At 43.0% G+C, this 27,503-nt stretch overlaps 1 protein-coding gene across 1 annotated transcript in view; it reads right to left on the bottom strand.

Moving 5' to 3' along the window:
- The window catches only part of AMPH (amphiphysin), a 241,956-nt gene that overhangs the window by 26,013 nt on the left and 188,440 nt on the right, over window positions 1-27,503 (bottom strand). Inside the window, exons 16-19 of the mRNA XM_075826928.1 lie at window positions 19,717-19,776; window positions 15,583-15,702; window positions 8,547-8,606; window positions 7,931-7,990 (exon numbers count right to left, since the gene is read on the bottom strand). Of these exons, the coding sequence (XP_075683043.1) occupies window positions 7,931-7,990; window positions 8,547-8,606; window positions 15,583-15,702; window positions 19,717-19,776 (300 nt within the window). The remainder of the gene's footprint in view (window positions 1-7,930; window positions 7,991-8,546; window positions 8,607-15,582; window positions 15,703-19,716; window positions 19,777-27,503) is intronic.

Raw genomic sequence — 27,503 nt, forward strand, 5'->3', positions numbered from 1 at the left:
GTGGCTCGGAGGACGTGGTAACACGCGCGGTCTGTGGATGGCGTGAATAAAGCCCGGGCTAAAATTAATAAGGAGGTGGCCAGTTTTGTGAGGAGGAATGGTGGTGTGGTGGTCCGGTAGGGACTTAGAGTGTCCTTACCCAGAGTTTAGGAGGGGGGATGGTGTTCACCTTAATGCTATAGGCATGGATTTGTGGGCCTCTGGCTTACAAGATGGATTGGAACTCGCCCTGAGGGTGTGGCGGGACGGACGACAGTAAGGTGTCACTGTAGTCCATCTGTGGCGGGGAGAAGGGGTACTTGGAGGAAGAAAATAATGGACAGGTGCACGTAAATGGGTCGTGCATATGAATTGTTGTCAATATACAACAAGTGGAGCTCCTGGGGGGATGGAGTCCTCAGGAGCAGCTTTCATGTACTTGGTGCCCTTGGTTCAGGTGTGGACGACCATGGGTAACGTGATTTACCTCACATGACAAGTGGGGCGAGAATGGAGACTGCCTTCAAGGATCATTTATTCTTCCATAGGTTATAGTTTACAAGAGAAGAGCAGGGGAAATGTTTGATTGCAAAATGTTTGTAATATTTGCAGAATATTAGTGCATATGTTATTTATATGTTATTTATATGTTATTATTTCCTTGCCTATATTTTGTGGAAATATTGCTTAATAAATGCGGGTATAGCCTTTCACCACAATAAGAGTCGGTGTCTTATTACAAGGGGAAGAGGGTGGTTGTCATGGTAAGCCGATTGACAGTCTTCTATCCTTGAAGTCCGTGCTTACAGCTGTGTACTAAGGAACTGCAGGGACTCCATGTATCTCCATACAGTCTCTGTGCATGGGGCTCTGCCTTGTGCATAACACTCTACATACAGTGAAGGAAATAAGTATTTGATCCCTTGCTGATTTTGTAAGTTTGCCCACTGTCAAAGACATGAACAGTCTAGAATTTTTAGGCTAGGTTAATTTTACCAGTGAGAGATAGATTATATTTAACCGGTTAAGGACTAGGCTGTTTTACAGCTAAATGACCAGAGCAAATTTCACAATTTTGCTATGCGCTTCTTTAGATGACTATAACTCAGCAGGTGAATAAAGTTCATCTTTGAATTTTACACTCTTTTTAAAGGACAGATAGGGCTTTGTTTTAGTGGCATTTGTCAGTATATATCATTTTTATTTTTTTCTCTAAAGTGGGCAAAATTGGAAAAAAATGCAAGAATTTAGCAATTGCGCCAGTTTATGCTAGCATTTTTCACACACGGTATGGACCACGGACAAAATTAATCTCCTTTCACATTCTTCCACTTCTCCCGTGCATGGGGATACCAAATATGTGTGCCTTATTCACTGTGCGGGCATGTGCCAGGGCTTGGCATAAAAGGAGGCTTTTCGGCCTTTTCGGTCCAGGAATTTTGCATTTGATTTAATAGCAGCATACGGTTTTCTGGGGGGTGTAATGCTGCTGAAACATTAGAATCACCCCATAAATGACTTCATTCGCACAAGTAGACCCCACAAGGTTTCCTTCAAGGGGTTTATCATATTTTTAGCAAGTCCAGTTTTCTTCTGAAAGTTTCTTGAATAAGATGGAACAAAAAAAAATCAGCTATTTTTTGGGAAATGCGTCAGTTTAGGCTAGTATTTTTCACACACGGTATAGACCACGGACAAAATTCATCTCCTTTCACATTCTTCCACTTCTCCCGTGCATGGGGATACCAAATATGTGTGCCTTATTCACTGTGCGGGCATGTGCCAGGGCTTGGCATAAAAGGAGGCTTTTCGGTCCAGGAATTTTGCATTTGATTTTATAGCAGCATACTGTTTTCTGGTGGGCGTAATGCTGCTGAAACATTAGAATCACCCCATAAATGACTTCATTCACACAAGTAGACCCCACAAGGTTTCCTTCAAGGGGTTTATCATATTTTTAGACAGTCCAGTTTTCTTCTGAAAGTTTCTTGAATAAGATGGAACAAAATAAAATTACCTTTTTTTTTAACAAATGCGTCAGTTTATGCTAGCTTTTTCACACACAAAATGGACCACGGACAAAATTCATCGCATTTCACATTCTTCCACTTCTCCTGTGCATGGGGATACCAAATATGTGTGCTTTATTCACGGGCATGTGCCAGGGCTTGGCATAAAAGGAGGCTTTTTGGCCTTTTCGGTCCAGGAATTCTGCACTTGATTTTATAGCCGCATACTGTTTTCTGGGGGGCCTAATGCTGCTGAAAGATTAGAATCACCCCATAAATTACTTCATTCACGCAAGTAGACCCCACAAGGTTTTCTTCAAGGGGTTTATCATATTTTTAGACAGTCCAGTTTTCTTCTGAAAGTTTCTTGAATAAGATGGATCAAAATAAAATTAGCAATTTTTTAGCAAATGCGTCAGTTTATACCAGCATTTTTCACACACGGCATAGACCACGGACAAAATTCATCTCCTTTCACATTCTTCCACTTCTCCTGAGCATGGGGATACCAAATATGTGTGTCTTATTTATCACATAGAGAAGTAGGAGGGCGGACGATAGAAGAAGATTATTTCACAAATCGCTTTTTTTCAAAGCTGGTTTTACAAAACTCAACAGAGTTTCTATAACACTTCCAAAATATCTGCTCTTGAAGCCGAGATCCCAAAATATTCATCTAGGGGTATAATGGGAATTTATTTTTTTGGGTTTTCTAAAATAAGAAATTGCAGGTTTATGCAAATGGAGCTCTCCAGCAGATGAACATTAGAGAATATGCAAACATGACATCCACCCCCCACCCATTCCCTCCCTCACCCTTGGAGTAAAATCAGGGGAAAAATAAAAACGTAATGTAGGGCAAATATATTTTCAACGAATTAACTAAAATCTAATAATTCAGAACAGTGTGGTATTTTTTAAAACATGGCTCAATGCACAGGCCTGGTTGTGAGGGACATGAGGGACAGAAATATCGGGAATCTTTGCGGTGCCCGTCTTTTCTGCAGACGCGGCACTTTTTCTGAGGGTTGCTTCTGGTTGGTGTTGGGGGAATCCGACTGATGAAGTGTCTTTCAGTCAGTCGCGTTACATCCTCAGACTGGGGGCATTCTCGGGTGTCCTGAACATCAAAAATGAGGCCTTCAATAATTTTTTCCTGGAAATCCAGGTATGTGTCTCTGCCTCTGTTTTTTTTGTAGAGCACAAATGAGTTGTGGATGGCCACCTGTAACAAATAAATGGCCACTTTTTTGTACCAGGTTTTAGTTTTGCGTTTTACTAAATAGGGCTGTAAAACCTGGTCGCTTAAATCCACCCCCCCCCATGTACTTGTTATATTCGGACACGCTCACTGGTTTGTGCTTGTCCGATGTTGCCCCCCTTTCCCTCACTGCCACTGTTCCTGCGGTATGAATCGTGCTTAGCACATACACGTCTTTGCGATCCCTGAACTTGACCGCCAGCAATTTCTCAGATGCATAAGCACAGGAGTCCCCCTTTACCATGCGCTTCCCCACTAATTGCTGTGGAAAACCAATTCTGTTTTTGCGCATGGTACCACATGCCCCAGTCCTTGCAGCATGCAAATGCCTAAACAGGGGCACACTCGATTAAAAATTATCACAGTACAGGTGGTACCCCTTGTGAAGCAGAGGCTGCATTATCTCCCACACGATCTTACTGCTGGTGGAAAGATCAGGGGGGCATCCAGGAACATTTATTGTGCGGTCCCGCCCTTCATAAATTCTGAAGGCGGTGGTATATCCTGACCCGCTTTCACAATTTGTAGAGCTTAACGCCATATCTTGCCCTTTTTGAAGGTAGATATTGGCGAAAGCTAAGTCTGCCATGAAAGTTGAGGAGGGATTCGTCCACACTTACATTCTGCTCAGGGGTTGCAGAAATAAATTATTCAGGGAATTTATTAGCGGTCTTATTTTGAACAACCGATCCCGGTTTGCATCGGTACTTGGGGGGGCCTGTGCGTTGTCATTGAAGTGGAGGAACCTCATTATTGTCTCATAACGAGACCTGGGCATTACTGCAGAATATACTGGGGTGGCTTGGGCGGGTCTTGTTGACCAGTAAGACCTAATGGAGGGCTTTTTGACAATACCCATATTTAGGGTGAGCCCCAAAATTTTTTTTAATTCCAGCAAATTGGTGGGCGTCCAATCTCTGGCATGGGTGGATGAAGGTTTCTGCCTTATATATTGAGTGGCATATAAATTTGTTTCGTGGACAATCTGATTTAGGATGTCGTCCGTTATAAATAAATGGAAGTAATCCATTTGGACAAAATTTGTATTGTCCACGGTTATGCCAGGAGTGGCAGTAAATCCGTGGATTCTAGGCCCAAAAGATGGGGCAGGTGCCCATACAAGAGCCTGGACTGAAGGGACCAGGCTGTCCCGTGCTACAGCGCTACTTGGCCCTGCGCTTTCAAGTTCTGCAGTTTCAACTGCATCAGGGACAACGTCCCCTGAAGATGAACCTGAAGTGACGCTGTCATCGTCACTACCTAAAACAGGTTCCATCTCGGACGCCATCTCTGATGCGGTCTCCGACTCAGACCACAGCATGGCGTATGCCTCCTCGGCGCTAAACAACTTCCTCGCCATAACGTAACTAACACTAACTAAACAAATTGTTTTTTTTTTATATAAAACACACAAACTAACTGCTATATATATCTACACTACCGCTAACAAAAAAATAAACCGCTATTGCTATATATATTATATATATGTGGATATATATATAATTATATACTCCCTACCTGCCTATTCTAATAGAATAAAAGATAGAAAGGTAGATATATAGAAAAAAAGATAGATGGATAGATAGATTGTATAGATAGATAGATTTCTATCTATACAGAGAATGTTTTAGAGTGTAACTGTATTTTTTGTGTAACTGTAACTGTAATCTTCTGGCAGCAATTCTCCCGAGTCTCTTCTTCTCCTCAAACTGAAACAATGTTTGAGGAGAAGAAAAGAGGCAGGAGATTTACTGCCAGAAAAGTCAAAATAAAACAAATGTGGTCGCTGTGATAGGTTTTCACAGCGACCACATGTTCAGGGACCATCAGATTGGTCCCTGATACTCTGCCCAGTGCCCAGAGCTGTTGGTAACAGCGTGGGCACAGGGCTGTGTGCACGCGATCGCGTGCACACTGTTTTCTATGCAGAAATGCATGTGATCGCTGTGATTGGTTGTCACAGCGATCACATGTTCAGGGGCCAAAAGATTGACCCCTGACATTCTGCCCAGTGCCCATGGCTGTTAGCAACAGCCAGGGCACAGAGCTGTGTGCACGCGATCGCGCGTGCACAGTCTCTGAAGTGCCGCCGTAAATAGTCTATACGGCGGACTTTAGAGACCCTGACCGCTGGCCGTATAAATACGGCCAGCGGTCGGGAACCTGTTAAAAAAAAAAACAGAAAATCACATTGTCAAAATTATATGTATTTATTTGCATTGTGCACAGGGAAATAAGTATTTGATCCCTTTGGCAAACAGGACTTAATACTTGGTGGCAAAACCTTTGTTGGCAAGCACAGCAGTCAGATGTTTTTTGTAGTTGATGATGAGGTTTACACACATGTTAGATGAAATTTTGGCCCACTCCTCTTTGCAGATCTTCTGTAAATCATTAAGATTTCGAGGCTGTCGCTTGGCAACTCGGATCTTCAGCTCCCTCCATAAGTTTTCGATGGGATTAAGGTCTGGAGACTGGCTAGGCCACTCCATGACCTTAATGTGCTTCTTTTTGAGCCACTCCTTTGTTGCTTTGGCTGTATGTTTCGGGTCATTGTCGTGCTGGAAGACCCAGCCACGAGCCATTTTTAATGTCCTGGTGGAGGGAAGGAGGTTGTCACTCAAGATTTGACGGTACATGGCTCCATCCATTCTCCCATTGATGCGTTGAAGTAGTCCTGTGCCCTTAGCAGAGAAACACAGCCAAAACATAATGTTTCCACCTCCATGCTTGACAGTGGGGACGGTGTTCTTTGGGTCATAGGCAGCATTTCTCTTCCTCCAAACACGCCGAGTTGAGTTAATGCCAAAGAGCTCAATTTTAGTCTCATCTGACCACAGCACCTTCTCCCAATCACTCTCAGAATCATCCAGATGTTCATTTGCAAACTTCAGACGGGCCTGTACATGTGCCTTCTTGAGCAGGGGGACCTTGCGGGCACTGCAGGATTTTAATCCATTACGGCGTAATGTGTTACCAATGGTTTTCTTGGTGACTGTGGTCCCAGCTGCCTTGAGATCATTAACAAGTTCCCCCCGTGAAGCTCTCACCTTCCTCAGGATCAAGGATACCCCACGAGGTGAGATTTTGCATGGAGCCCCAGATCGATGTGAATTGACAGTCATTTTGTATGTCTTCCATTTTCTTACTATTGCACCAACAGTTGTCTCCTTCTCACCCAGTGTCTTACTTATGGTTTTGTAGCCCATTCCAGCCTTGTGCAGGTCTATGATCTTGTCCCTGACATCCTTAGAAAGCTCTTTGGTCTTGCCCATGTTGTAGAGGTTAGAGTCAGACTGATTAATTGAGTCTGTGGACAGGAGTCTTTTATACAGGTGACCATTTAAGACAGCTGTCTTTAATGCAGGCACCAAGTTGATTTGGAGCGTGTAACTGGTCTGGAGGAGGCTGAACTCTTAATGGTTGGTAGGGGATCAAATACTTATTTCTCTGTGCACAATGCAAATAAATATATATAATTTTGACTATGTGATTTTCTGTTTTTTTTTAAATATAATCTATCTCTCACTGGTAAAATTAACCTAGCCTAAAAATTATAGACTGTTCATGTCTTTGACAGTGGGCAAACTTACAAAATCAGCAAGGGATCAAATACTTATTTCCTTCACTGTAGGTTGCCTGTATGATCACTGCTTAGAATAATAGGTGTGTGTTTGAAAGGGGAACTGTCCGCACATTTATGCTGCCCTGACCGCGGGCAGCCTGATGTGGCCACAAATGCCTTGATTGCACTAAACTAGGTTTATTGTGTCTACTGGGCAGCTTCCCTTTCCATTTCAATTAAACTGAGCTGGGCAAGGATAAGCTGGAGGGGAGCTGCCCAGTGAAAACTGCTTCTTTGGCCTGGCACTTCTCAAAACTATGATTTCTCTAAAACGCTGCATCATTTTAAATTACAACATAGTTTAGTGTATTCAGGACACATGTCGATATATCATGCTGTCTGTGGTAAGGGCAGCATGAACGTGCTGACAGGTTCCCTTTAAAGTCAAATTGCAATCATGCTATTACATGCTAATAGTCATGAAAATAAACATTTAGTCCAGGAGAAGATTCTCACCGATTATAACCTAATTAAAGCATTTTTCCCATCTTAGAAATGCATGACTTATCCACAAGATAGGCCATAATATGCCTTCTAGATGTGGGGTTCCAGCTCTGGGAACCGCACCTATCTCCCAAATGGTAGTTCCCAGACCCCACCCTGTTTGGGGAGGGGGTGCTGGCCAAGCTTGTTGAGCTATGCTGTTTCTGTAAGTTCCATAAAAGTTAATAGGATTTACAGAAACTGCAACAGAGCGGGACGGGGTCAGGGGACCTCAATTCAGGAGATAGATGCGGGTCTCACAGGTGGGATTCGCATCGAAGAGACATTTATGGCATATGCTGTGGATATGCCATAAATGTCTTAGATGGTAATACCGCTTTAATTATTTATTATTTCGCATTGTGTCTGTTTTGCTTGTACCAACTTAATACCTTAAATCTGCTTGAAACTTATTGTAAGATATTTCCATAACTGTTATTAATGAACAAAGGACAGTACACATGCTGGGATGACCTTCACGGGTAAAAAAGGCAGGAAAAACCCCTTACATTTGAAAGAAATGTAAGGAATATGAATCCAGCAGGATTCTCTGTTTACAGGGCAGACACCTACCTTGCTGCCCTCCGTGTCAGCTTCATCAGCTGTCTTCATATCTTCAGATTCAATAGTTTCCTTCACAGTAAGGAAACAGTGTAACAAGCATGTTAGGTATGACCATCAATAGAGTATAATGGCAAATTTGCAAGTGTAAAAATTACCGTGAATTGTATGATGAATAAACAATGAATGGAGCAATTAACACACTATAGAAAAAAAGCATTTGTTGAAATTATTACAAGATGTTATATAATTATGAATATTCAGTAAAAAAATGTACTTGTGCTGTGATAACCTTCTCATGCTAAAATGGCAGAAAAAAACATGCTGCAAATCCGCGATGAATCCTTTGAATTGCAAAGGGTGACATCCGTAGTGAAAATGTACGACAAATTCGCTACAGAATTGGCATGCTGCGGATATGAAAATTTGCAACATGCCCTGAAATCCATGCAGAATTTTTCAGCTAAATGTGAATGGGGTTTTGAAAATCCCCATTCACATACATTGTACTATAAGTTTTGCAGTTCAGAATTCAGTGCAGAATTCACAATGAAAATCCACAACATATCTATGACGCCTAAGCAATATGAATCCATCATGATTTCCTGTTTACAGGGCAGACACCTACCTTGCTGCCCTCGGTGTCAGCTTCTTCAGCTGTCTTCATATCTTCAGATTCAATAGTTTCCTTCACAGGATGGAAAGAATGAAACAACCATGTCAGGTATGACCAACAATAAGAATGACCATGAAATGGATGATGAATTAATGGGTGAAAAAACTAATGAATGGAATAATTTTAAGATGACACAATGCCTTATCTATGTATTATGGCTAATTCCGGCCACTGACTACGGTCAATAGTATGAAAGAATTGACTATTTTTCTTTTGCCATTATTAGAAACTGTTTGCCCAGAACAAAATTACTAATCTATCTATCTATCTATCCAGGGGCGTAGCTAGGGGGGGGCAGGCGGGGCACGTGCCCCGGGCGCAGCCCAGAGGGGGGCGCAAGCGCCCCCTCCTCCTGCACTATAATTGTACCTGTGTCGCAAGGACACAGGTACAATTAGAAGCAATGAATGACCAGGCACGTTCCGTGCCCGGCCATTCAGCGCCTCTCCACGAATCAAGCGACTGGTACCTTTTGTACCAGTGACGCTTCCGTCGATGAAAGGCGCTGACTGACTGGCAGGGAAAGTCATCCTGCCCAGCCAATCAGCGCCTTTCATAGACGCTGTGTTCAACCCCCTGGAGACCTGCACAGAAGAGAGCAGGTCTCCATGGCTGCCGGACGGCGTGGGAGCGGGATTAAGGTGAGTTTGAATTTATTTATTTTTTTTTAATTGTAATAGAAGTGTGTGTCTGTATCTATGGGGGGGACTTTGTCTACGGGGGGGGGGGGTGTCTATCTACAGGGGGACTATATCTACAGGGCTGGGCTATATACAGGGGGGCTATATACAGGGGGACTATATCTACAGGGCTGGGCTATATACAGGGGGACTATATCTACCGGGGGGCTATATACAGGGGGACTATATCTACAGGGCTGGGCTATATACAGGGGGACTATATCTACAGGGGGACTATATCTACAGGGGGCTATATACTGGAGTGGGCTGTCTATAGAGCACCATATACAGGGGTGGGCTACATAGTATATAGCCCCCTGTAGATATAGCCCACCCCTGTATATGGTGCTCCATAGATAGCCCACCCCAGTATATAGCCCCCCCTGTAGATATAGCCCCCCTGTAGATATATTCCCCGTGTATAGCCCACCCCTGTGTATAGCCCCCCTCTGTAGATATAGCCCCCCTGTGTATAGCCCACCCCTGTAGATAGCCCCCCTGTGTATAGCCCACCCCTGTAGATATAGCCCCCCTGTGTATAGCCCAGCCCTGTAGATATGGTCCCCCTGTAGATATGGTTCCCCTGTAGATATGGTCCCCCTGTAGATATGGTCCCCCTGTAGATATGGTCCCCCTGTAGATATGGTCCCCCTGTAGATATGGTCCCCCTGTAGATAGGCCACCCCTGTATATATAGTCCACCCCTGTATATAGTCCCCCTGTAGATATAGCCCACCCCTGTATATAGTCCCCCTGTAGATATAGCCCACCCCTGTATGTAGTGCTCCACAGATAGCCCACCCTTGTATATAGTATATACAGGGGTGGGCTATCTGTGGAGCACTATATACAGGGGTGGACTATCTAGTGGAGCACTATATACAGGGGTGGACTATATGTACAAGGGGGGCTATATACAGGGGTGGGCTATCTGTGAAACACTATATACAGGGGTGGACTATATGTGGAGCACTATATACAGGGGTGGGCTATATCTACAGGGGGGCTACATACATGATTGGGCTATCTGTAGAGCTCTATATACAGGGGTGGGCTATATCTACAGGGGTGGGCTATCTGTAGAGCACTATAAGGGGAATTATTTGTGGGACACTATATACAGGGGTGGGCTATATGGGGGCACTATCTACAGTGGTCACGGTGTGTGTGGGATACGGTGTATGGTGCTATTATAATTAGAGTGCAGTGTATGGCGCTATTATATTTAGGGGCGTAGTGTGTGGTATAATGAGAACTTTATATTTATTTATAGGTGCAGAAATGTTGGAAAAGTGAGAAGCTGAAGACATGTGAGCGGCAAACTGCAGAAATGGGCTGTGACCGGGAGAAGTCGTCATAGAGGTCTGGACCGGATGGAGAGAAAGAACTAGAATCTGAGACGTCACCGGTGAGTCACCTAATGTAAATGTTTATTCTGCCTCTAATCAGTACTGTAGTCACTGTATGATCTGCAGCGAGATGATTATGATAGGATTTATTTTTTGTGAAACGGCATCTTCCAGCATATCCTTACCATTGTTCGGGCCATGCTGGGAGCTGTAGTTTTACGCCGTACACACCTATACGGCAGGGGTTGCACTAAATTGAGCTGTATTTGTGCTGGTGTTGTATATATGTAGTGAGCTTGCTTCTGGGGCTGTATATAGAACCATATTGCTTGTGAAATGTACAAATAATATTATGCTCGCGTTACATAAAAAGAAATGACACGTCGATTGGTAGAGAAAACAAACACGGCGAGGGGGAAGGAGATGTCGGGAAAGAGGTTGGGGGGGGGGGGGGCGCCAAACTGAATCTTTGCCCCGGGTGCTGGAGAACCTAGCTACGCCTCTGTATCTATCTATCTATCTATCTATCTATCTATCTCACATACACCGCTTCTGTTAAGAACTGGTGCTTTTGCCCTCATGCATGTTTGGTCAGTGAAGAGTGTGTGGCCACTGTTCTTATGGCTTAGTAACGTCATTAGGACAGATTCACACAAACGAGTAAAAAAATGTCCGTCTTTCACGTCCGAGTGGCACCTGTGCGGGACCCGTTTTCACTGATCCCTCATAGACTTGAGTCTATTGAGGGATCCGTGAATACGGACGAAAATAGGGCATGTCCTATTTCTTCACGGGCTATTCACATGGTCCGTTAAAACAACGGCCGTGTGAACGGCCCCATTGAAATACATGCGTCCATGTGGCGACCGTTAAAAAAACGTCCGCCACACAGACATATTCTACATTTGTCTGAATAAGCCCTAAGGCTTATATTTCTCTATCTTTTAGGCCAGGATCACACGCACAGTATTGATGCAGTTTTTGGCACAGTTTTTTTCAACCAAACAGGAATGGACACAAAAGAAAGGAGATGTATTAGTCTTTTCTTTATACCTTTCCTTCCTTTTGGATCCATTTCTGGTTTTGGCTAAAAAAACGGAGCCCAAAACTGCACCAAATACTGCGTGTGTGGTTCTGGCCTAAAACTTTCAGCGACTTTTTCCTCATAACTGGGCCAATTACATTGACTCCATAACACTGTCAGTGACAAGACTCTATTACAGAGCCAAACACAATGTCCCCATAGCCGAGTTAGTCTGAAACAGTGTCCCCTCAACAGAGCCAGCCTGCAATATTTCCCCCATAATAGAGCAGGCTTGCAACAGTGACCCCATAAAAGATTCATCCTTTTACAGTGACCCTGTAACAGAGAAAATATGCATCAATGCCTTGATATGGGAAAGACCCTGCAGCAGTACCCCTTAACAGCCAGTTTATAGCAGTGCCCCCTATTAAAAAATTCCCTATGCCCCAGTGGAAAAGAGAGGCAAAAATCTGCATAATACTTAAGCACACAAAGAAATTAAGTAAATTAATTAAAACTAAATATTTTTCACTATGTTTTAGCACATAATGGAAAAAATCTGGACCCTGTAATGTACACTAATGATAAAACTACAGTAGACGTCTAGTTTCAATGTTTGTTTTATCCATGAATTAACTTCTGCAGATTGCAATTATACCGTGCATGCGGTTTTATCATTAATCTTTTGGGCATATGGCACAGTTTTCCAGACAAGCAGAAATAAAATTATGTTGACTATACAGATGTGCATTCTGTAAGTGTTTTTTTCTTCTGTGTCAGTGATATTAATTACCTATTAAATCATCTGCTAACACTGCTTTTAGTATGCAGACTGATGCCACGTGATCCTGAGGTTGTATACAGACTTTATCGACAGCTGCATAAAAATCTCATGACATTCACATCTACTGTACATGCAAATTTCACCTGACTCAATGCAATGCAATCACTGAATGCAATGCTATTAACTGCAACTGTCATGCTGTGTATTAAAAAGACTATGTATAGCCATAGCCTTCACCACTTAAAGGGTTATTCCCATCACACCAAGAACAGTGATGGGATATGCCATCACGTTGTGATCGGTGGGGGTCCGATTACCGAGACCCCCACCGATGCTGAGATTGAAGGGGCCGCATTGCTGTTTTAGTGCTGTGTCCCCTTTTTAGTTTTTCCCCCTAAACAGCGGTGCTCCTGGCTACCTGCTGCACAGGGAAAAACTGAGAAGGGGATGCAGCGCTGGTGCCCCTTCACTCCCAGGATCAGTGGAGTTCCCAGCAGTTTTACCATCACCGATCACAAAGTGATGGCATATCCTCGCCATATGCCATCACTTTGTGTGTTGGAAACAACCGTTTAAGGACTGCATTCCATCAGCTATACATTTTTTATTCTTATGTCTACATAGCTGTTTGAGACCTTGTTTTTTGCCCATGCTTGAGAAAGGTCCTGGTGGACTGAAACGTTGCATGGGTGATTAAAGGCTGTTACATTTTTGGAAGTGCTGCCTCCTTGTCCATTTTTGTTTGCCTCATATACTTTGACAGTCACTGCCCACATATACTGTATTGTGACAGTGACCACCTCCAATATACAGTGATAGCTGCATGCCTCCTCATTCTCCTATATAGCCCTCAATAAGCAGTCATAGCTTAGGATATGCTGCGCTATTGTTTCTGGTAAAATGACGGACACCATGACAGAAACACGATGGAATCCCTCTAAAGTCAATGGTTTCGTCGGGCGCTGACAGATTTTCGTCATGCAACGGAACTGTCGCTTCCAGTAAACACTGACACAGATGTGAACAAGGCTTTACCCATATACAGTGAAAGCTGCAGAGCAAAAAATAGGAGACCTCTGCTTTAGGTTATATCTCTGCTATTTATATTTCCTAATAAAGTGAGCAACTGATTTACTAAATACTGCTGAAAATACAATTAGGAACAACTTCTTATTTTAGATATGATTATGAGCTAGGGCCATGGATGCAGTGGCGGATCATCATTAGGGCCCGAACCGCACATGACCGCACGGGCCCCCTCAGGCCCCGGTGCTAGCGGCAGCCACATTCATTAGTATCTGAGTCCTAAGGACTCAGATACAAATGAATATTATAGGCTGCAGGCCACGTTAGGCCTGCAGCCAATAAGGCGCTGGGAAGACTCCCTGCGCAGGTACTGCATCACGCCAGTCTGTGCATGCTTCCAGTCCGGAGGATTCACATGCGTCCAGCTGGAGTGGCTGCCATGGGGGCAAGGTAAGTAAAATATATATTTTTTTCTTAGGTGGGGGTAGCGCTGTGTATATATTCAAGGAGGGGGGGGGGTGCTCCATTACACTATATACAAGGGGGAGTGCTGGGTGGCCCTATATACAAGGGAGAGGGTAGCGCTGTGTGGGCCTATATACAAGGAGGATGGGAGCGCTGTGTGACACTATATACAAAGGGGGGAGTGCTCTGTGTCACTATATACAAGAGGGGGAGGGCTGTGTGGCCCTATATACAAAGGGGGAGCGCTGTGTGCACTATATACAGAGGGGGAGCGCTATGTGGCCCTATATACAAGGGGGAAGCGCTGTGTAGCCCTGTATACAAGGGGGGAAGTGCCGTGTGAACCTATTTACAAGGGGGGAGGGGAGCGCTGTGTGGCACTATATACAAAGGGGGAGCGCTGTGTGCACTATATACAAGGGCGGAGCGCTAAGTGGCCCTATATGCAAGGGGTCAAGCGCTGTGTGGCCCTATATATAAAGGGGGAGCGCTGTGTGACACTATATACAAGGGGGAGCGCTTCGTGACACTATGTACAAAGGGGGAGGGCTGTGTAGCACTATATATAAGGTTGTGTGACATATACAGGGGGCTGTGTGTGGCACTATGTACAGGGGGCTGTGTGTATGTGGTGTTTTACAGTGTATGGTAGTATTATATACAGGCGCGCAGTGTTTGGTGCTATTATATTTAGGGGCACAGTATGTGGCACCATGATAATTTTATTTTCGTTTATAGGTGTGGAAATGTTGGAAAAGTGAGGAGCCAAAGACATCTGAGTGGCAAATTCTGCAAAAATGGGTCATGGCCGGGAGAAGTCGTCATGAGCTCTGGAGAAGAAAAGAGGAAAAAAAACTAATAGAATCTGAGGCGTCGTCACCTGTGAGTCACTAGATTTAGGGCACATTCACACGTGGCGTAATTGCTGTGGAATTCCGCTGCGGACATTCCGCAGTGGAATTCTCCAGCGGCCGTTTTTTACATGTGTTTCTATACATTTTTAGGAAAGTTAGTTCAGACGTTGCGGAAAACTCCGCTGCGGACCATAGGCTGCGGTGCAGAATTTTCAGTCCGCAGCATACACTGTCTGTTGCGGAGAAGAAGTGGAATTTTACTGCGTATTTCAGCCTTTGCAATGCAAAAACTGAAATCTGTGGCAAGTCCGCTGGGTTTTCTGCAACGTCTGAATTACCTGTCAAATATGCAAATGTTGGTACAGATTCGTTGCCTAATTGCCCCAAATCTGCACCAACATTTGCAGCGGAAAAACTCTGCCACGTCTGAACGTGCCCTTATAGAGAATTTGTGACCTCTCCTGACATGTTTGTTATAGGAAATCCTTGTATTTCACAAAAAGTCTTTCTGCAGTCCAGGACTGATAGACAATTCCCCTTGTCAGGAGGATGTGGCCCTGCACAGTGTGATACTGTCAGTATGTAGGGACACAGCCCTGTGACAAGGGGAATCATAACACCCATTTGTTAATGCTTGCCCAAAAAGGTAGTGTTAACAATAGTTACGGCGCGGTGGTGCGGAAGGGGGGACCAAGTTTGGGTAACAGCCCATGGCCTATGGTCTACTTAATCCGACACTGCATGGATGACTAATGTAATGAAATGGAATAAATGAGCTGACTTGGCTGATGTTTCTTCTGACTCACCATTATCTTCTCTGCTAATTCATTTTGCTCATCAATTTTAGTGTCCTCAGCAGGAACATCAGGGAGGGGCTGCGCCTCCTCAGTCTTGGTCTCCACAGAAGCAGCTACATCTGATTCCACCTTATTTGTCACAATATAAAATATTTACTAGCTGAATTTAACTGGGGTATGTTCACACATACAAAAAGAAGTGGTTCTAAATTACGGAGCTGCTTTCAAGAGAAAGCAGCCTCTGATTTCAAGGCGTTTTTTGTCTCTGAGAATGAATCTTCATTTAATTTTGAAGCATTTTTTGAGGCGTTTTTCATAGTGTCAATGGAAAATCAGCTCCAAAAACGCCTCAAGACGTGACATGCTACTTCTATTTACGAGGCTTCTTTTTATGAAGCGTTTTTTTAATTCAGCAGCGTAAAAATCAGGGTATGTTCACACGCTGTGTTTTGAGCCGTTTTTCGGGGTGTAAACGCCTCGAAAAATGCCTGAAAAAAAGGAAGCTGCCTCAAAAATTCTGGCCATTGATTTCAATGGGAAAAAAAGTTTCGTTCAGATGGGGTGTTTTTTTACACGGCCGTTTAAAAAAAAAAACAGTGCATAGAAAACGCCCCATAAAAAAAGACGTTTTTGGAGCCGTTTTTCATTGTGTTAATAGAAAATCAGCTCCAAAAACACAGCCAAAAAACGCATCAAATAGAGTTTGATGCTTTAAAAACGGCTGAAAATCAGAAGCTGTTTTCCCTTGAAAATAGCTCCGTATTTTACAGCAGTTTTTACTTTAGCATGTGAACATACCCTAAGGGTATGTTCACATGGCAAACAAAAAATGGCTGTTAAATACGGAGCTATTTTCAAGGGAAAACAGCTTCTGATTTTCAGCTATTTTTTATGCATCAAGCGTTCTTTGATGCGTTTTTTACGCCCATTTTTGGCGCTGTTTCTCTATTGAGACAATGAAAAACAGCTCCTAGAAGTGACATGCACTTCTTTTTTACAGGGCGTTTTTTTAAGCGCCATTTTTACAAACGGCCACATAAAAAACGCCCCTGTGGCGACGAAACACAGTTTTTCCCATTGAAAGCAATAGGCAGATGTTTGGAGGCGTTCAGCCTCCGTATTTTTTGCCATTTTTCGGGCCGTTTACGACCCGGAAAACGGCTGAAAATAAGCCGTGTGAACATACCCAAAGCCTGATCTAAATAGCACAGTGTATTTCTCATTGAAATCAATGGGAAAATGTTTGCAGGCTTAATTCAAGTGTATTTTGGAGCGTAAAACGAGACTTTTCTGCTACAAAATCAGCCTGAAAATAAGCCGTGTGAACATGCCCGAAGAAACATTAAATCGAATACATTTTGACAACTTTGTGGATGTTAAACAGACATCATAGTCAACTTCTAGAAGTTAGTACTCAAAAGATCAATAAAGTATATGAAATGTTGTCAAAATAAATACAAGAAGCGCATACACAGGAAATATTTCACATTTCAGATATGATACCAGCCTACACATCTAAATTACACTTTGGTGCATTACTACAATTCATGTAGGAAAATATTTTACAGCTGAGGCTCTTTCACATTTTGAGGTTTTGCTGTAAGGTTTCGCAGCAGAAAATTTTGTCTCGGTCTGTGATATTTGAGATAAAATAAAGCAACAAAACCATGACGAAATGTTACAATATTAAAAGAATGAATCTGTACTTTTTTGTGCTTGCATGATAGAAATATCCAAAAGTTGTTTTAGATGGTGTTCTTAAAAAAAAGTATCATTCACATAACCACACACTGGACCTTAGTCACAAGAGGCAACATTTATAGGGGTTATTCATCTATATGTAAATGAACCTTAATCACAGCACAATAAAAGTTTCTAGAGTTTTTTAATAATCTTGGAGGCAGATTTACTAAGACTGGCGTTTAATAGGTCAGTCTGAGTCTGAAGCCCACAGGATTAGATGTGACAAATTTATTGAAGGGGTTGTCTGGGCATGGGGTGGTTTTTCATACTGATGACCTATACACAGGATAGCTCGTCAGTATATGATTGGTTGGGGTGCGACATCCGGACCAGGCACCGATCAGCTGTTCTGGCTGCCTCCGGCACTGGAAGTTATGCGGTGGTTGGTGTTGGAAGCAGATGGCTCCTGTCACTGTATAGCTGCCATGCTGCAACACTGCAGCTCTGCTCCTATTCAAGTAAAGAGAAGGATGGCTGCAGTACTGCAGCATGGCAGCTATACAGTGGTCGGAGCCATCTGCTTCCGGCACCAAACACTGCATAACTTCCAGTGCCAGAGGCAGCCAGAACAGCTGATCGGTGCGTGGTCCGGGTGTCGCACCCCCACCGATCATATACTGATGGCCTATCCTGTGGATAGGTCATCAATATGAAAAACGGCCCCATGCCCAATTTGTTGCATCTTGTGATGTCAGTGTCCCAGACAGAGGAATCTAGATTTCGACTATAATTTCTGTAAATTTACGGTAAATTTGATTGGTTGTGGATGGCCCGACCCCTTCCACTAAGCTCCACCCACTTTTCTTAAAAAGCGACAAGAGCAGCATAAAACTGCAAAAAAAAAAAAAAAACAACTAAAAATACTGCAGAAATAGGGCATGCGCCATAATTTTTTACTTTTCAACATCAGAAAATCGGCATAAAACCGCTCATACCTTCCCCCGTTGTGTTTTAATTCATCACTATTTTAACCCCTTAAGGACACAGCAATTTTGGGCTATTCCGAAAGCCATATGAGGGCTTGATTTTTTGCTAGATGAGTTGTGTTTTTCAATAGCACCATTTTGGGGTCTATATAATGTATTGTATAACTTTTATGAATTTTGTATTGCAGTATGTTACACTATACTTCTGTATTGCAGTGTATTATGCCTGTCATTGTTATACTATTTACAGTATATAATATATATAATGCCTAATAGGATCACATCCATGGCAGACCACATAACTTTCCGTGGCACTCCATTGACATCCCGCAAATGTGTTGTGGTGACATCGGTGTCGCCGATGGAGCTCCCTCCCTCTGTAAAACCACATAGATGCCACGGACACTATTGATAACAGCAACGAAGAGGTAAAATAACCGAGATCAGAGTTAGCTCTGATCCCAGCCGTTGCAGCAGGGTGACAGCTGAATTTAACAATTTACACCCGCTGCTGAAGGCATGGCCTCATCTCCTGAGCCCATGCCATCTCCGAGCCATACATTTACGTCGCTGTGCAGGAACTAAGTCCCACCAACGCCGTCAATGTACTGCGCAGTGTGGGAAGGGCTTAAAGATCTTCTCACTGTCAGGCCTCGTACACGCGAATGTGCACTAATTATGGTCAGTAAATACTGCACGGAAGGGACGCGGAATGTCACCCGCATTTGTGGAACATGCTCATAGTGATAAGTATAGGATTACGAAAGTAGGATATGTCCTATTTTAGTGGGTCATGTCGACGGCCTGGACACACGTCAGTATTTTATCTACAACTACGATCCGTAGTTGCGGATAAAAATTATGGTTGTGTGCTTGAGGCCTCAGGGAATGGATACATTGTTGTTTACATCCAGAGGCTTCAATTTGTTTCATTGTTATCAGTGTAGGCAAACATCTATGTAGTTTTGATATAAACTTCTCTCCTGTCCTGAATTCCATGCTGATAGCTTTTACATGGAGGAACACAGGGTTGTTGTTTTTTCATGGATTTAGTATGAATCTGTAAGCAAAAAATCATAGCATGCTCCATCACAGGTATTATGGAGGATTTCTCCCATAGACTAGAGGAATTGCACGTAGGTGAGAATTCTCTGCCTCATGGAGACATCATATGACCATATGACACATCACATGAGCCACTGTACAAGGTCAGTAAATGCAGCTTTGGCACGTGCTTGAGTCCATATACTGACGCATTGTAAAAATTGTGAATGTTTACCTTCACAAAAATCTTCAAATGTTATTGAATTGAAAAACAAAGTGGCATTAAGAAAGTTCAATAACTTTAGTGAAGCAAAATGTAATTTATGACTTGCCCCAATGTGCCAGACGTAACTGAGGTCCATACAGTTGGAAGTTTTCACTTATTCTTTGCAAATCATATTTTTTGGGGTTGAGAAACAAGTCAACTTACTGTCACTTCACCAGCACTTTGTTCCGATTGTATCGTGAAGAGGGATGTGGATACATCAGGCTAGAAAGACACAAATCCTCAATGAGTTTAATTGGTTTATTTATCTCTTCATTTTATTTGCAAGGACATGGGTTAATTTTTTTCTAAAATGCGTATGCTTTCATCACTGCTAGACTCTCTAGTGTTATATTGATGACTACACAGTGAAAATGGCTAACTAAAGAATTTTCAGACGACTATACATGTTGGAACTAGCAATTGTAGAATGTAAGTAGCCAAAAAACATAAGTAAAAGGAGTTGTTCCAAATTCACATAATGGAGAGGGAGTCTCTTACAAGGAGCAGCTCCTGGTCTGAGGGACTTGGCATGGTCTTGTGATATACATGGTTGGCCATTTATGTGAATGGTTGTCCTGTAATACTATAGTACTTGCTGCAGAGGAAAGATGCAGCTTCTTATAGCTACCGCCAGTGACATCAGCTTGCCAGGGTCAGTGGTTTCAGCAGCCAGACCTACAGAGATCAGATTGCCAGGGACGGGATTATCAAATTCTAACCCCTTTACATAAGTCTAAGATACATGTCATTTATGGTAAATCTACAGTAGGTTCACACTAGTGTAAAAATGTCATACAGCCTTGTTGCTATTGAAAGGCATAGCTGAATGTTTTTGTAATGGCCAAAATACCAAAAACATTAGCCACCACTAGTTTCCGTGAATTATAACAAAGAAGAATAGTACAGCGTGCTAGTGGGGGCTTGTGATTTTGACATTTAGCTACTCTCTTGCAGTGGCGTAACTACCGCCGTAGTAGCCGTAGCGGCTGCTACGGGACCCGCGGGCCGCCTGCCGACATGCGCCCCCCCATATGCCCGATGGCACCGCTAGCAGTTGTTATGGCTGCTACAGCGGTAGCGACGCTACTACCCGGCCCGCGCCGCCGAGTCTCTAACATTTATGGCACGGGCCCTCTCATGCCCGGTGGCATCGCTAGCGGCAGCCATCCCCTCTTGCAGTAATTGTACCTGCATCTTTAGCATGCAGGTACAAATACATGCATTAGCGCTAAATGGCCGGGCACGTTTTGTGCAGGACCATTCAGCACCTTAGAATGACGCTGATTGGCGGGGCAAAATGACTTACCCCGCCAATCAGCGCCTTTCATTGATGCTAGCGGCGTGATGACATCATCGCACAGCTTCCTTGGTTGAAAGGAGCTGATTGATGGGGCAAGTCATTCTGCCTTGCCAATCAGCACCTTTCAACGACGTGCCGCTTTTTCAGCTCCAGCAGACCTGCTCAGAAGAGAGCAGATCTGTTTTGCCACCGGATGGCGTGGGAACAGGATCATGTGAGTATGTTAAGTTTTTTATTTATTTTCTACTAAAACTGTGAGTGACATTATCTATAGTGGGGGCTCTATCTACATGGGGGGATCTATATGTAGGGATGTGGAGTACTATATACAGGGGGAGCTATATGTTGGACACTATATACAGGGGTGGGCTATATGTAGGGCTCTATCTACAGGGGTGGGCTATATGTGGGACACTGTATACAGGGGTTGGCTATATGTGGGACACTATATACAGGGGTGGGCTATATGTGGGACACTATATACAGGGGTCGGCTATATGTGGGACACTATATACAGGAGTGGGATATATTTGGGACACTATATACAGGGGGAGCTATATGTAGGGCTCTATCTACATAGCTGGGTTATATGTGGGACACTATATACAGGGAGAGCTATATGTAGGGATCTATCTACAGGGGTGGGCTATATGTGGGATACTATATACTGGGGTGGGCTATATTTGGGACACTATATACAGGAGTGGGCTATATGTGGAGCACCATCTATATGGTGAGCTATTTGTAGGGCACTATCTATAGGGGTGGGATATATGTGGGACACTATATACATGGGTGGGTTACCTGTGGGGCACTATCTACAGGGGGGGGCTATATGTTGGGCACGGTCTATAGGGGTGGGGTATATGTGAGGCACTATCTACAGAGGTGGGCTATACGTGGAGCACTATCTATAGGGGAAGCTATATGTAAGGCAGCACGGTGGCTTTGTGGTTAGCACTATTGCCTTGCAGCTCTGGAGTCCATATGTGGGCACTATCTAGGCAGGTAAAGGCAAAAGGCTGAGTCCAGCGATAAGAAGATAAAATAGAAACTAATTCCGAGTTTACTAGATTTTCAATTTAAAAAGATCCAATAGTTTGGAGTCCTGGTGTGCAAATAGAAGGATGTGACGGTCCAGTCTTGGGGCCTACGCGTTTCAGACGTTGAGCACGTCCTTAATCATGGCTGTTTAAAGTGTAGAGGCTGGGGCCCTGGTTTTATATGCATAGGTTCCGGTTTGTACAGCTGGTTAACTTAATTGCGTGTCAGCTTGCGGTGAGTCACTGGAACGCAAGCCAGTGCATTTGGAAGTTCGAGGTGGATAACTACTGAGAGATATAACATTATCAGGAAATACTCGTGTGAAGGGGTGAAGGACGAAGCCTGGGAAGTAGGAACATCTGAGTATTTTAACTAAATGCTTTATTGACACGACCGAGAGGTATTGAAACATCGGTCCTCTGTGTTGCGTGGTATTAACATCTTTGTTTACGTTCTAGGCTTCGTTTGTACTACTGGCTTATCGGATGGACCAATGAAAAGCCAGGGCACCTGACGAGCCTCCTGGAGTCAGCTGACGCTCCGGTCTGCTCTGATTCAAGGTGAGTCGATGTGGCGTGGTATCTACCACAATACATATTTCTGTTTTTGTGTTATTGTTCTTGAGAAGAGTATAAGGGGTGGAATTTGTGTAAGATTTTTACTATGGAGCGCCATGATATATGAATGCAGTGGGATGGCTGCATCTGGCTATTGCGGGTAATGTCACTTGGAATTGTGTTGCGATCTTTCTGGAGGAATCATACAAGGCGATTTGTTTATTTTACAGGTTTTCTGTGTTTGTCTGCATGTGGGGAAAAAACTTTTCCATTTACAGAACATCGCTGTTAGCAGGCATGAACTAATGTGAACTATGGTTGAATGCTGCTTGTTGGGAATATGCTACAAATGGATGTTGGGGGCTGGGACTGTGTGTTATGAAAGGTTTGGTATGTGTGGTGTTGTGATATGTAAGTAGAACGAGTATTCCTGAAGTCAGCTGAGTAGTGGAACTATGCATATGTTGGAGTTGATTGATATATGTTTTGGTTGAATAATGAAACGGATTTGGGGGAGGGCCCTCAGTATCTATGCGCTGGATCGAGATCTGGAGTGCAGGGAGTGCAAGGAAGAAAAAAAATTCGAAAAATAAAGAACAATAGGGTGATTATAGACAGATGGCTAAAAAAAGTCGTAATATTGTGTGAATTGCAAAACAAAAAGCACATGTTATGTATGCAAAAATATTTTTGACTTTGAGTCCAGGTGGAGAGAGATCATAGGCTTAAGACTGTTGCTTTGACACGTAAATGATTGAGCAAGATAGAGTATGTTAATATTGAAACATGGGCTAGGTTTAATACTGGAACATAAGTTCTTTTTTGAGATTGAGTCCCTGTGGGAACCTTGTTTTTAATCTGTATATCCAGAAGGCCTCTCGCAGATGCGTTTTGTGTTTCAGGTCGCCTCCTCTTTTGGGGAGACTAATTTTTTCTATAGCAAAACATCGGAAAGATTTTACTGTTCGATTGTGGTTATGTATAAAATGTTTGGAGGCACTCGAAATGTTTAAGATGTTTGGATTTCTTATGTAACTGAGGTGTTCAAGGATCCTAATTTTGAATTTGCGGTTCGTACAGCCTATATATTTTAGTTGGCAATCTATGCATTCAATGACATAGACAACAGACTCAGAGTTACAATTGATGTAATTTTGGATAGTATATGTGTCTGACTGTGTGGAGTCACTGAAGGTTTTTGTAGGATAAGCATATTGGCATACCTTGCAGGGGTGCTGTCCACACTTGTAGAACCCTTTGGTTTCCAACCACGTTGATTTGGTCTCGTGTGATGTAAATAGGGATGGTGAGAGTGTACTGCCTATTGTTGGAGCTTTTCTAGCTATTATTCTACACCCTTCCTTTAAGATGGACCGCAGATCGACGTCCTCCATGAGAATAGGTAAGTATCTATTTACTAGATGCTTTATTTCCGTAAACTGGTTGCTTTGCTGTAAGACCAGAGTTGGTTGGTTGGAATTTGGTTTGTTCAATTTGTGCTGTTCTAAAAGTTGAGCTCTTGGTTTTTTGGTTATGATATCACGGGCTCTATTGAGGGACCACTGCGGATAGCCTCTATTTCTCAGTCTTGTTGTAATGAGATCTTGTTCTATGTTAAATTGGTTGGTTGATGTGCAGTTTCTTTTGGCTCGATGAAGTTCTCCAACTGGGATGGCTTTAATTGTGTGTATGGAATGATTACTTTTTGCATGCAAAATGGAGTTGGCTGAAGTAGGTTTTCGGTGCGTTTGAGTTGTGATTATTTGACCGTTTTTTCCTTCAAGTTCTAGGTCTAAGAAGACAATTGACGTTTTGTTGTGGTTATAGGTGAACTTGAGATTATGGGGGTTTTGGTTCAGATAGTCCACAAAGTTTGGAATACAATCGATGGGTCCCTTCCATATTAGCAGGAGGTCATCAATGTAACGTCCGTACCACTCGATGCTTTTGCCATAAAAATTGTTGCTAGAAAAAATGTATGATTCCTCCCACCACGCCATCACTAGGTTTGCAATTGATGGGGAGAATTTGGCTCCCATAGAGACGCCTTTCAGTTGGAGAAAAAATTTACCATCAAATTGGAAGAAATTGTGCTTCATTAGGAACATCAGAACATTTAGGATATACGTTTGAAAATTACTGTCGTAAGTACTGTGTGTCTGGAGGTGGCTTTCTAAGGCGGTGTAGGCTACATGGTGGGGAATTGATGTATAAAGTGAGACAACGTCGCAAGTTAGCCAGGTGTAATTCTCGTTCCATATTTTATCTTTTAGAGAGGTGAGGACGTTTTTGGTGTCCTTTAGAAAGCCAGGTGTTTGTTGAGCCAGAGGTTGTAACAGAGTGTCAAGCCATTCGGATAATTTTTCTAATATGGATCCTATCCCTGAGACTATAGGTCTCATTGGTGGGGGATTAATTTGTTTATGGGTTTTGGGTAAGGCATGAATTATGGGAGTAATGGGTTGTTCAACGTATAGATAATTAAATTGTTTCTGGTTGATGAACCCACCTTGGAGTCCCTCGTTTAGTAAACTTTTCATTAAGAATTTTATTTTCACTGTTGGATTTGTGTCAAGTTTTTGGTAGGTGTTTTCATCAGATAGCATGTCTATTATTGATTTTTGGTAATCTGATTTATTCATAATAGCAATTCCTCCGCCCTTGTCTGCCATTTTTATCGTAAGTTCTTTGTTATTCTGCAAGGTCTTTATTGCTTTTTTTAGGCGGATGGGCATGTTAGGTTCTGGGTGGTTGGTCTTGAGTCTGTCCGCTATATTTTGTAGTTCTTGCTCAATGATAAATTGGAATCGGTCCATGGATTCCGTTCGTGAGTTCACGGGGTAGAATTTGGAGTTTGAGGTTGTAAAGTTAGGAGCCATCATGACATTTTGTTCCGGTCGTTCTGACTGCAGACTTTCTAAACATGCTAGAGTTCTGAGTTCTTGAAAAGAAAATTCGGACATGAATTGGTGTTTATTATCTTGAACGTTCATGTTGGAATGGCTTGTAGACGTTGTGGTTATGCTCAGGTCTTCTGTCATGCTGGAATCTTTGAGGAAGTATTTTTTGACAGTTAAGTTGCGAATAAATTTATTTATGTCTAGCAGTGTGTTGAACAAATTGAAGTTGTTATTGGGGGCGAAATTTAGGCCCAGAGTGAGGACCTCTTCTTGGTCTGCCGAGAGAGGAAAGGATGAAAGATTCATTATGTTGGAATTTAGTAGTGCTGGAATTTTCGCGACCGGAGGTGACGGGTTTGTTCTTGATAGGGCCGATTTGTGCTTCCTCCCGCCCCTCCTGCCTCGTTTTTTGACAGTTGTGCGGTGTCTTCTTGTCTAAGGTAAGGACGAGGAGAAATTCCAACTTGTTCATCTTCTGAAAGGCCTTCTACGGAGTCAGGTTCCGTGGAGCTGAAGCTTACCCTGTTGGGTATGTCTCTATATCGCTTATATTGTTGATTGCGTTTTTTTAGGATGGGTCTAGGTCTAGAGAAATTACGTTCTTTTCTATTCCAGTTGTATACCTCGTTGTTCATGTAGTCTCTTGTGTCCCGTTGAAACTTAGATTTCTTTGTTTCAGCTATGGAGAGGTCTAATTTGTCGATGTAGGAGGACGTACGTATATCCAGTTGTGAGAAGGAGGGTAGACTTGAGTAGACATCCAGTTCTTTTTTGATGTCTGTTATTTTGATTTCCAGTTCTGTTAGTTTTTGTTCTTCTTGTCTCGTAATGAGATTCATAAGCTTGATATACTGGGGTGGGCTATATTTGGGACACTATATACAGGAGTGGGCTATATGTGGAGCACCATCTATATGGTGAGCTATTTGTAGGGCACTATCTATAGGGGTGGGATATATGTGGGACACTATATACATGGGTGGGTTACCTGTGGGGCACTATCTACAGGGGGGGGCTATATGTTGGGCACGGTCTATAGGGGTGGGGTATATGTGAGGCACTATCTACAGAGGTGGGCTATACGTGGAGCACTATCTATAGGGGAAGCTATATGTAAGGCAGCACGGTGGCTTTGTGGTTAGCACTATTGCCTTGCAGCTCTGGAGTCCATATGTGGGCACTATCTACAGAGGCTCTATGGGGGTCTCTATCTACAGCGGGGCTATGGGGGCACTATCTACAGGGGGCACTGTCTACAGGGGGCACGGTGTGTGTGTGTGTGTGTATGGGACACAGTGTATGGTACTATTATAATCAGGGACAGTGTATGGCACTATTATACTTAGAGGTGTAGTGTATGGCGCTATTATATTTAGAGGTGTTGAGAATTTTATCTTTGTTTATAGGTGCAGAAATGTTTTAAAAGTGAGAAGCTGAGGACATCTCAGCGGAAAACTGCAGAAATGAGTTGTGGCCGGGAGAAATCCATCATAGAGGTCTGGACCGGAGGGAGAAGAAAAGAGAAAAATAACTAGAATCTGAGACGTCACCAGTGAGTCACAATGCAAATGTTTATTCTGCCTCTAATCAGTACTGTAGTCACTGTATGATCTGCAGCGAGATGATAGGTGGTATAATTTTTTATTTTTGGGAAACAGCATCTTCCAGCATATCCTTACCATTGTTCGGGCCATGCTGGGAACTGTAGTTTTACGCCGTACAAACCTATACGGCAGGGGTTGCCCTAAATTGAGTTGTATTTGTTGTATATATGTACTGACCTTGGTACTGGTTGTATTTATGTACTGAGGTTAGTTCTGTTGCTCTATATATGTATTGAGCTTGGATCTCGTGCCATATATATGTATGAGCTTGGTTCTGGTGTTGTATTTATGTACTGAGCTTTGTTCTGGTGCTGTATTTATGTACTGAGCTTGGTTCTGGTACTATATATATGTACTGAGCTTGGTTCTGGTACTTTATATATTTCAGAGCTAGGCTCTGGAGCTGTAATTATATAGGATATATTTATAATAACAAAATTGCAGGGCAGATGGAATTGTTTTCAATTCATTGTTTATTTAATGGGAACCTGTCTGGTAGTTTTAAACCCTTGAACCACCACCATGCGGTAATACATGAACTGAC

The sequence above is a fragment of the Rhinoderma darwinii genome, chromosome 5 (genome assembly GCF_050947455.1).
Source record: "Rhinoderma darwinii isolate aRhiDar2 chromosome 5, aRhiDar2.hap1, whole genome shotgun sequence".
NCBI classification, from domain to species: Eukaryota; Metazoa; Chordata; class Amphibia; order Anura; family Rhinodermatidae; genus Rhinoderma; species Rhinoderma darwinii.